A 12,059-nucleotide genomic window follows, 5' to 3' on the forward strand; every position below is an offset into this window, starting at 1 on the left:
GTCTCCGCCCTTTCGCCCCGTGCGCTGTCTGCGTGGGGCGGGGCGGAGCGTGTGGCCCCTGGCGGCCATTACCCGGAACAATCCCGGGTCGCGGGTCAGGTGACCCTCGGCGGGGCAGACGGGAGGGGTGAGGGGAGGGAAGAGAGCGTGAGGAAGGAACGGAAGGGAGGGGAGGAGAGAGAAGGGCGGAGTAGGAGGGAGGGAAAGGGGGCGGGGTGGGAGCGGGTCACGTGATTCGTCATGGAGGCGGTGGCGGCGGCCGGGAGGAGCCGCCAGGGCAGAAGCCGCACTTGTTAGTGTGGGGGGAGGAGGGGGCCGGGGGACGCCGACACCGTCACCCAGGGACGCCGAGGAGAAGGCGGGAGGGGGGTGGGGGCGAGATCAGGCTCCGACCCCCGGCCGAGGGGATGAGGGGAGCATGGGCGCCAAGGAGTCACGGATCGGATTCCTCTGCTACGAGGAGGCGCTGAGGAGAGGTGAGGGGGGAGGGGTCTGGGCGAGCTGCCGGGGAGGCCGGAGTCAGGCTGCTTGGGGGGTGGGTGACCCGGGGAGGGGAGGGAGGTTGAGGGCGTGAGGCGCCTGAGGGGTGGGGAAGGGCGGCCAGCGTTGGGGAGTCTTACGGGGGGAGAAGGTCGGTGGGAAGCAGTGTTAGGGCATTGGGACCGTGTGTGGAAGGGGGCGAAGCTTTTCCTGAGAGAGGGGCATCTGGCGCTGGTAGGGCAATGTCCGTGCCCTCTGGTGGCGTTGTTACCCTGGCTGTGTCCAGGGGAGTCTGCTCCCCCCTTTCTTAGGTGGCAGTAGCCCGTCTAGCCCCCTGCATCTTTTACTGCCATTTTCTCGTCTCACTCCTCCATAAAAACCTCCAACAATATCTTCACCTCGTACCTAACAGCCTTGGCTTTGGAAGGGAGAGGGGAGGCGGCTGCAAAGCCTCTCCGCTAGTAGAAGCCCCTTCCCTGGACCTACTGCCTTTTCCGAAGGCCTTTGCCAGGCTCTTGGAGGCTATCGCCATCCACTCCTGCCACCCCCCTCACCCTTTGAACGGCTGACTTCGATCAGAACGACTTGAAATTAAGTTGTGTTTGAGATGAGTCTGGACAGCTGGTGTTGCCACAAGACCTTGTCTTAGGTTTCATCTCAGACGTTGGCCTGAGCCTTTTACTGCACTTGATCCCCTTGTTCGCACCCCCTCCTCCTCCCCAGAAAATGGCATTCGGAAATCCAGCATTCTGATATTGTGTTATAGCTCCCTTTAGAGACTGGCCTTGCTGCCAGTCTCAGCCTGCTGCTTATTGGCTCTAATGCACAGTGTGTTGTTAACCGCCCCAACCCCCTACCACTTACTCTGATAACGCTGTACAAGATCACTAAGGCACACGCTAACTGGAAGTGTCTATTGCACAGTTTATGATCGGAATGTGGCTTAATTTTTCATGACTGGGATTTGAGTATGTGCTCGCTTGTATATCTTTTCGATATTGAATGGATTTTCTTGGTAAGAAGTGAAAAGACATCGAGCAGGCATTATTGTTAACAGGTTTCTGAGTCAAGAAACCACCTAGGCTCTCCAGGTGTTGGTTTTAGTAGCCAAAGATAGAAAATAAAAATTAGATTCAAAGACAGGCATTCAAAATGAGATTTTAGTAGGGAGCTCTTGTTCGTATGTCGGAAGAAAAGGAAGAAGTTCAGTGGGGTATCACCTGAAAATCGACACGGATGTATTCGTTGTGAACGGACTAAAATAACAAAAATAGGCTCCTTATGTCTTTTAACCTGGGGAACAGTATAGTGATTGTTCTTGTGAACATCTCTTTTATTTTTTAACCCCCTGCCTCAAAATGAGAAATATTCCAAATTCTTGATGTGTTTCCAGCACTAGTAGGCTAGTCATTTCCGGGATGCTGTTGAGCCTGACAGGTCTGGCCTCAATTAGGCAATGGCTTACATGGCATGAAAGAGAAGGACATCAGGCAAACTGACTTTCAGCTTCAAGGTTCAGAAGTGTTTCCTTTCTTCAGTTTGAGAGTGATGTAGTTGGCATTAAGGAGTTCTAAAATTAAACTTTGATTATCCAACTCTAGCATATTACTCTCTTGTCAAACTAAGATTGTGCCTTTGTAAATATCAGTGAATAGTGCTTTAAACTGATTTAACTAAAGGTCTTTGTTCAATGTGTCATGAAGTCTGTGCCTGTTGAATTTAAAAATATATTTGAAGAGGTAACAATATTTGTTAAAACCTTATTTAACTTGTTTGAATAGATTTATGTTTTATCAGTTAACAAAGCGATGTTAAAGTTAAAGAAGAAGCAGGTTGATAAAACAGCATTTCTAAATGTAAACCCGAAGCTTTTTTTTTTTTCAAGCTTTTTAAGTATAGGTATTCCTTTTGAACATGATATTATTTACTCTAGTAAATGTCAGGTTTTGATATAGAATTTCTTTAAGTAAGGTCATAGAAGGACTTTGTGAAGCTTTTGATAGAGCCAAAAATGGTTTGAGACCTTTTTGGGGCACTTGAAAAATCTAAATAAGTAGTAAAACTTCCATTTATTAGTCTTATTTGCTTGTTTATAATGTATGTGTAGGGTGTGGTGAGTGAGGAGAATTGGACAAGCACATGAATGTGTAAAATATTGTAAAAGTAAAATGCAAGTTTGAAAAACTGATGAAATTCCTTCTTGGCTTTACTTAAAATTACTAAGCATTAAATAATGCTTAGCATCATTAAGTAGTATTTTAAAAGAAGTTGAATATTTATTGCTACATGTGAATAGGGACTTGTTTATCTTGCAAAATGGTGGTTTGGAAGTGGAGTGTTATGTTAATAACAGATAAGACTTACTGGGCTAGGTACCTTTCAGAAGCTCTAGAAATTAGAAAGATTGGTTTTGCATACTATATTGGCTAGACTGTATGCCAGTTATATGAGCATTAATCGGTTTTTTCTTTAAAGTATACCTTAATTTTTTTAAGGGAGATGTGTTAGTGGTGAACTTTTATTTTTGATTTGTATCTATCTTGATATCTTGAATGGAACACAAGTAAGCCTTCCCTTGAAGGCTTGATTCTGGCTTAGATTGCATGTATTTTCTATTTATACCTACTGCATTTCTTAGGTGCTGAGAATTTTCACAGCTATGCTCTTCATTTCTTTACCTTCTTATTGCATCTAGGTTTGTGGCTTATGTGTTGCAGAAAGTGTATTCTAATAGCTTGGTACATAGCATTAAAAAAACATTGGAGAATGAACTGCAGTTTACAGCTACTGAAAGAATTATAAGAACCCTTAAAAATTTCCTCCGGTAGGTTTCTCAAACTGCTAAAAATGGAGCTTCCATATGACCTAGCAACCCCACTCCTAGGCATTTACCCAAAAGACACAAAAACACTGATTCAAAAAGACACCTGCACCCCCATGTTTATTGCTGCTTTATTTACAATTGGAAAGATGTGGAAACAACCCAAATGCCCAAATGTAGATGACTGGATTAAAAAGATGTGTACATATACACAATGGAATATTACTCAGCAACCAAAAAAAAAAAACACATGCCTTTTGCAGCAACATGGATGGAGCTGGAAAAGATCATGCTTAGTGAAATAAGCTAGAAAGAAAAGGAAAAATACTGGATGGTTTCACTCATAGCAAGAGTATAAAGGACCAGGCGAGAAAATAATAATAATAATAATAATAATAAAAACCAACTATATACCAGAGACATTTTACAGGGGGAGAGTGGGCTCAACAACTGTGGGGGGAGGGAAGTGCAATGGACTATGGTGATGGCACACGGGTGACTTGGTGATGGGAAGCCCACGGGGATTACAACTGAGATGGAAAATGGCACAAAATGATGTAAAAATAAAGTATTATAATAAAAAAAATTCCTCCAGTTTGTTCTTCTTGCTCCCTATTTTTTTGGAGGTGGGCAAGAATTGACTGAATTAAAATAGTTCTTGGCTTTTCAATTGTGGCAGTAGAATGCAGCAGGTAAATTTCTTTAAGTATAATTTAGCACTTTATTAGATGAAGTGGGTGATGAATTATATGTCAACAAAATATGCTGTAGATTTAGGTTTTTGAGTGTCTCTGTTCCTTCATTCAGTAAATTTTTACTGAGTGCTAACTTTGACTTAGGTACTCTAGAAACAAAGATGTCTGGGCCCTTCCTCTAAGACCATATAACCAGATCACTGAGGTTTGCTGAAGTATATATGCCTCAAGGTATATGCAAGACTATTTGTGAGGTGGGATAACATCAGAACTTTCTTAAAGTTCCATTATGTGTTTATTGATAATGTACATAATATATTTAAAAAGTGGTGTCTATATATATATATATACACGTGTATATATGTATTATTTATAAATGATAGCAGTAATGCTTTTGAAGGAAGTCCTGTAAGAAAGTAGTGTGTGTGTGTGTGTATATGTGTGTATATTGTGTATTATAGCCTGGAGGTAGTCTTTACTATATTTATTTCATAATATGCGCTCAGTAATTATATCTTAACAGATTAAATTTTCAGTCCTTCCTGGTGGCACAACAGGTTAAAGTACAGCACTATGAAGCTATTGCAGCCACGGCAGCCTGAGTTCGATCCCTGTCCAGGGAGGTCACCTACATGGTGTGGAAGACCTCTCCTGAGGTCCTGAAGTCGCCACTGCCCCCCTCAGCAGTGTATTTCAGTACATCTGCTTGTTTTGCTCCCTGCTGTCACTGGTCAACCCTCTTATCGCCTGCACCTCTGGGCTGTGCATTCCCCAATTCTGTATGCATAAATAAATCTTAAACAAAAACAAATTATGGCCCTCACTGGTAATGCAATGGGTTAAAGCATGGCAGCCGGTTCAGTGCAAGTTGGATCCCCAACCCTGGAGGTGACCCACATGGCCCAGCACACTCTGCTGTCTCACCTGCTTGTCCCCTCAGCAGTGTACTTCGCCAGTCTGCCTGTTCTGCTCCCCACTCTGTCTCTGGGGAACCCTCTTTACCATCCCAGCACCTCTGGCCTATTATTTATGCACACCTCCAGTTCTGTGTGCATAAATAAATCTTTAAAAAAACAAATTTCCCAGTCACTTAAAGATGTTTAATTGGGTATGTAATATTTAAGCAATCAGTACTTTTCAGTTTGATCCATCAACACTAAAATGCTCTAAAACACTGACTCCCCAATTAAGATTTTATTTACTAAGTTTTGTAGCACTAACATTATACTGTTGTGATATTAGCTGGTTTAGCATAATGCATTATTTTGTAAATGAAAATTGAATTTCACAGATGGCATCTTTTGAGTTGCACTATTCTCCCTTTTTTGTCTTCATCTGAATTTGTTAATTTTATTAGTGAATGCTCTAACATAATGTGGTACTGTAGGTTTTGGAGGTAGACCTGTACTTTTGCAGGTATCTTAGCCAGACGTTAGGGGGAAAGAACTAAAAAGGGCAATTTTAGTTCTTCCACAGTCTTCCACTTACCTTTAGTCACCTAAGTAGTTACAAAGATGCTGTTTTTTTATAATCTGCAATTTGTTAACTCACTGTGGAGCCTTCTTGACAAAGAGGTGGGAAATGAACCCTGGACTTTGGGGGAATTAACACAATAAGGTGACATCAGTTGATGGTTAATGGCCTGCCTATGTACCAAACTATACAGCTGCTGTTTGTTATTTCTTGTTCATTGTTTGTCTTTGTGCTTGGCTAGTGGGACTTCACAGTGACAGCATTCAGGGTTGCCTTCCAGAAAGATGTATAAGTAAACTGGAGATGAGAATGTGATGACCAAAACAATAGCCAGGTATTTTCTCAGGAGAAAGGGAATGTTTTTGGCACTTGTTATATGCTAGATCACAGGAAAAGTTAGGGAAGTCATTATTCTTGTATTGACGGTAGAAAATCTGTTGTTGTTTTTTTTTGGGCGCTCTAGAGATTAATGCTGAGAACTTGAATTAAAAGCTTTATGTTTAACAGCTGCAGGAGTGAAAGGACTTTATTTATGAATTATAGTTGGTAGTTTGGTAATGTATTGAAAAGACTAAGAGGGCTGCAAGGGCTCTTCATACTATATGCAGAGCTTGTTTATGCTTTTGCTAAGACTTTTGGGCTTAATAATAGTTTGTATTTAAATTGAGTCACTCCACCTCTTCCTGCATGCTAATAAATTCTCTTGTTCCTCTCACATAGAATTGAAAAACTTTTGGAGGTCAAAGGTGAATAGTAATTACTGCTACAAAAATCTTATAAAATTAGCTTTTTGGATTTTACGTGGTATTGTGAGAGACCTGTCTATTCAGAGACAAATTCAGAGATGAAGCCCTTCCCTTAATACTCCTTTCTATTAGGGATTTAATACTTAGTACATAAGATTGTTTTTATTTTAGGGATATCCCAAATTCATCACTATCTTGTAAACAAGGTTTAGGAAAATTGATATTTTGAAGCCTTGCTCTTATGTGGTTCTTGTAGTCCTTGATACTGGATTGCATTAAAAGCAAAACTGTGCTAACAGGAGATTTTATAGAGGAAGTTCTCCAGCTTCTCTTTAATTTCTGTAAATTAGTTAAGTTGTCTCAACATTTTACCCCTGCAGAAAAAGCCTTATTCATGTTTGTTATGGTTATTCCCTTTTCCTAATGACTTATGAAAGGAGTAGAGAGATTCCATTATGAAAAGGAGCCTCCCCTACCTAGTCCCCACCATGTAGTAAATGGCACTGCCTTTCCCAATTGTTAAAGCCAGTTGCTAAAGCTAAAAATCTTGAGATGTATTCAGTTCCTTCTTTTACCTGCTGCCATCTGACCTGTCTCCTTACTCCCAGTTTGAGTTTGTCACCTAGTCTTGCTGGTTTGATATCCAGTTCAGCCTGTTAACTTATGCTCATCTGCCACTGCTATAACTTCAGCTGCTATCATTTCTCACTAAGATACCAGGGGATGGTCTCCCAGTTTCATGTAGTAGTCAATCTTAAAATTTGAATCATATACTGTCATTCTTTTCCTCTCAGCCTGGAAAGACGGTTTACAAATATTCAGAGGTGTGACTCATTCTTCATACCTGAAGTTCCAGCTCCAGTGGCATCAATGAGTCCTTTACTTTTACTTTATATAAAAGTCTTCTGTCACGGTTGCACTATTTTGAATGATTCACTTATAGCCTTTATCATAATATGTAAATACCGTGTTTATTTTGGGGCATGATGCTGAATTCCCAATGTGTGTGTGTGTGTTTAAGATTTATTTATTTATGCTTACAAGAGCTGGAATGTAGGCCAGAAGCATGGGGGCAGGGGGGGGGGGTGGGTTTGGGGGTGGTGGTGAAAGGATTCACCAGAGACAGAGTGGGAAGCAGAACAGAAAGATTGGCTGAAATACACTGGTGAGGGGAGCAGCAGGCAAGATAGGAGAGCTGTGCCTTGTGGGTCACCTGCCTGGCTGAGGATTGAACCTGATCTACAGTGGCTGTAGATAGATGTGCTGAGACTTAACCCCTTAAACCACCAAGGAGGCAGGTGAATGTAGAGATTTGGAGAATTTGCATAGGGTTTGTAAAGTTGGGGGATAAAGCATGGTGTACTAACAGGGATTGAGTATACAAAGCAATGTAACCAATCTCAAAATTTTTTTCCTTCATTAACTCTGAAAAAATTTGTGTTGATGGTTTTGAATATTACTTAGAGTTTTAATTGTAATATGTGTTGCTTAGTTCAAATATTTAAAGTTGATACCTAATAATGTAAATTCCTGAGTAATCATGAGATGCTAATATGGCAATAATGTGCTTATGAACACTTGAGAGTATTTTTTGGCTATATACAACATTTAATTTGCTCATGAAACGATTATTTTTATATGGTGATAACCATGTAAGATTAAGAGTTGGAAACTTCCTTGCTTCCAGGGGTGTTGTTACTTTGGAAGCTGAGAATAAAATTCACACATACTGAGTGCTCTTGTAGTGTAAATAATACAGATGATTTTAAACTAAGTTTTGCGAATATCTTTAGTTTTTCTTGTTATTTAAGATTCTTTTTTTTCTTAAATGTCATAGCTAATGCACCCCCCCACCTTTTCTTAGTTTTTTAATTTTTATGATGGTGATATATACACATGATTAAGAATCAAAAGGTTCTATAGGCTTTGATGAAAACAATAGTTCTGTCATTTCTCCTTTGCCTGTTTCTTTACCCCATTGGTCAGTACTTTTATTAATTTGATCTTTACTTTTATATCTTGAAATAATGTACTTTTATTGCTACTTCTGTCTCCTCCCCCCATTTAAGGAGTATTTATTGGCTGATACTAAAGAGGAGGATTTACTTCTGTTATGATGTTACCAGTCCCCCCAAACACATAAGTGCTCCTTTTATCTTCTCATTCCCCTGTCTTGTTATATGTATATTATAATTTTGATCAGACCATTATTATTCATTACATAACATAATTATGTGTTTCTAAATACTGTTTACAGATAAGCCATTTTAATATACTAGGATTACTTTTGCAGTATACAATTTCTTCCTAAATATTTCCTTTAATAATTGCCTTTTATTTGTTTAGGATTCTATTTACTATATTTCATCCCTAAAGGTTCCCACCAGTTGTTAAATCTGTTCTCTCTCCAGTTGTCTGTTTACTTTATCATATTTGAAAAAAGTTCCTGAAACCTTCTGGGCTGCTCTAATCTCAACTCTTGTCCTTATGCTCAAAGCAGAACTGCTGTCCTGGGATCGTCCTTCACCAGTATCCTAGAGATCCTCTTGCTATCCTGTGTTTGGATCTCTTGTTTTTTATTCCTTGTTTCTTCTTAAGTCTTGATTTACTCTTCCACTTTGGTGGGACTCATCTCTGATATTTTCCTAGAAAAGAGCATATATGAAAGGCAAAGTTTGAGATCTTCACTCTTGCACTGGTGCTTTCTTACTTCAAAAAAGTGTGTATCTCTGTTTTGTTCAGTTTTTAAGAGTCTCTGTTTTTACCTCATAATTACTTTTACATTCCTTTTTTAATAACCCTTGCATTTTACCTCTGGCCAAATGGATTTTACTTTAAGCTTCATTCATTCATTATATTGATCAGTTAGAGAGTGGAATAGGAGGTGCTTTAGAATACTACTTTAGAATATAATTTCCATGATTATGTACCATTTGACAGACTATAAAACTCCATGAATAAAGGCATGTCTGTCTAATTTACAGCTACATCCCTAGTACTTCCACAGAGTCTAACACATACTAGCTATTCATAAGTACTTGTTGAATGCATGAATTGTATATCAAAGCAATCTTTTCTTAAAACTAGATTGAACTTTTGGAAGCAACATGGTTCAGAATTTGTGCGTTCAAATGCCTGCCTGCCCTGAAGCTTAAAACTTCTCTCTTTGTCTCTCTCCCTATTTGTCTCCCTCTCTTTCCATCCATCTCCCTCTCCTCCCTTCTCTCTCTATTTAAATGAGTGTTTTACTTAAAAAAAAGAAAAAAAAATGGGACCCTCCCAGGTGCGTATCAGGTTAAATCAGGTTAAAGCACTGAGAAGCTAAAGCCACTGCAGCATAAGTTTGATCCCCGGCTCCAGAGGTGACCCAATGGCGTGGCAGACCTCTCCTAACCCCATCCTCTGCTCCCCTCAGCATTGTACTTCATCCTGTTCTGCTCACCACTCAGTCTCTGGTGAATCCTCTCACTGCTCCTGCACCTCTGGTCTGTACCCCAGTTCTTGTATGCATAAATAAATAAATCTTTTAAAAAAATGGGGAGTTGTATTGAACATGTCATGCCATTTCTGGCTCTGTTTTAAAGCTGGTTTTGGAATCTGTTGGTGAGTAACTGTGGTAGGAAACTGGTGAGTTTATAACAATTGTTTGATTAATAAACTTTAAAGAATCTTTAGTTTTTGTTAGAGACATCTGTAGATGAAATCTTTCTATGTGTGAAATTTTATAGATCACAAGTTATTCTTTCCCAGAGATACTGACTTGAGAATCCTCTTTACTATTGATTATATAGTAGGACAAAAAAGTGCATGTTTTTCATAGGCTTAGAGGTAAGTAAGAAACAATTACCTAATGGTGTAAGCATTTTATGTTGTCATATCATCAGTACCATAGATACTCAAATTGGATAGAAGATTGCCAAGCAAATATATATATTTTTTAATTATTTAAAAATCTTTATTGAGGAAACAACAGTTTATATTATTATATAATAAATATTTTTAAATAATGGAAGAAATAGGGCATCTCCTGAATGAACAGTTGGCAGTGAGTAATGGAAAAATATTTCATTTTGAGTAAAGCATGTTTTTATGTTATTTCCATAGAGTCCCAAACTAAACATAGTTTCAGTTTTCATTTCTGTAGATTTACTTAAATGTTAAATGTCTTTATGATTCATTCACCCACTGACCCAAGCCAGATACCTGGTTATCAGCTTTCTTTCTTTTCTTCACACTTAATCATAGTACCCTTAGATACTGCCTTCTGTTTATCTTCTAATTCTTCTCAGTTTTAAAAACCATTGCCTTAGAAAAGGCCTTGATCTGCCCCTTGAGACTATTGGTCTTCTACCCTTCCAATCCATTCTTTATATTTCCACCAGATTGAATCTGAAAATACAGCAGGTCATTTTACTCTGGTGCCCTTCAGTGGAGGATACTACACGCTATGGTCAATCTTTTTAGTGTGGTTAACTCCTAGTAGTTTCTATGATTTGGTATGTATCCATGTAACCACCGTACAGCCAAGAAAGAACATTTTCAGCCTCCCAGTTTGCTGTATCCTGGACTTTCCTAGTCAATATTGTCCCTCAGAGGAAAAAAGTTTTGCTGTCTCTCACAATAGATTAATTTTGCCTATTTTTGAATCGTGTATAAAGAGAATCATAAACCCTATATGTGTGCACATATATATATGTGTGCACTGAAATTTTTTAAAAAATGAACTGAAGTCTTAAAGGTCAAAGTTTAAACCTTGCCTCTATGGAGTGGGTTCCTTGATTATTTTTTTTCCAGATGTTGTCTTGATGACTGACCTAAAATACATGCTCATCGATGAATTTACATGTCCCCTCCCCCCACCATTTATCTGCCTCACCAGATCCTCATCCATTAAAATTAAGCCCAGGCATAAAGTCTTCCCAGAAGCCTTCTTGATGTCTTTCCCTCTTCCTGCAGTAATACCCTTTAATTGCAATAGTTATGCCATTGCATTAAAGCTGCTGGTTTGGATGGCTATCTTTTCTCCTTTATGTGAGTTCTGAAACCATTGAGAATAAGAACTCAGACCTACAAAATATCTGGCAGAGTTTATTCAAATGCTGACTAAATGAATGGGACAGCTTAGGTGCCTTTTGAATAAAGGAGAAAGCTGACAAGTTAAAACTAGTAGAAACAATCTGGAAAATTATATACTTACAGGATAAATTATGGTTGTTTCATGACATTTATGCAAATATTCAAATGTCCTAGGAATATAAACATTAAAAATTGGCTAAAAGAATGCCTCATCTCTAAATTTACCTAAATCCATAAGGCACTCAGTAGAAAATACAAAGAGAACATAACTTTATAAGCTAGGACTAACAGATTTGTAGTTTGTGTTGTAATTCACACCTTTGATTAAGTTTGGGTACCTACGTTTTGCAGGTTAGCTATGGTGGATTGGTTCTGAGGTGCTCAATTCCTTATAAGTAGCAAATATTTATTGGAGAAAATAGGAACCATGAGAAAGCCATGCCATACAATTCTGGGAAACTTGCATGTATTTTATGTAATTTGACATTTGTTCAAAGTTTTTCTTTTTAGTATTATGGCATTATTTAAAAAATAATTTATATGTGTATATTTACATCATTTACATCATTGTTCATTTTTTTACAATGTTTCTTTTTTCTCAGGTGTAGTCCCCATAGAATTGCCACCACCAGTTAACCGTGCACTGTTACCATAGCCCCTTGTGTACTTCCTGCCCTTGTTTTGGTCCTTCTGCCTCCCCTTTAGGATGTCTCTGACTTACAGTTTTCTGTTTTGTTGTGTGTGTTTTTTAAAGATTTATTTATTTAT

General features: G+C 38.9%; 1 protein-coding gene across 1 annotated transcript in view; it reads left to right on the top strand.

Annotated features, from left to right (window-relative positions):
- The first annotated feature begins 257 nt into the window (after positions 1 to 257).
- The window catches only part of USP32 (ubiquitin specific peptidase 32), a 128,855-nt gene continuing 117,053 nt past the window's right edge, over positions 258 to 12,059 (top strand). Inside the window, exon 1 of the mRNA XM_004684455.2 lies at positions 258 to 476. Within this exon, the coding sequence (XP_004684512.1) occupies positions 419 to 476 (58 nt within the window). The 5' untranslated portion in view covers positions 258 to 418. The remainder of the gene's footprint in view (positions 477 to 12,059) is intronic.

This window comes from Condylura cristata, unplaced genomic scaffold (assembly GCF_000260355.1).
Source record: "Condylura cristata isolate star-nosed mole 26May11 unplaced genomic scaffold, ConCri1.0 scaffold00017, whole genome shotgun sequence".
NCBI lineage: Eukaryota > Metazoa > Chordata > Mammalia > Eulipotyphla > Talpidae > Condylura > Condylura cristata.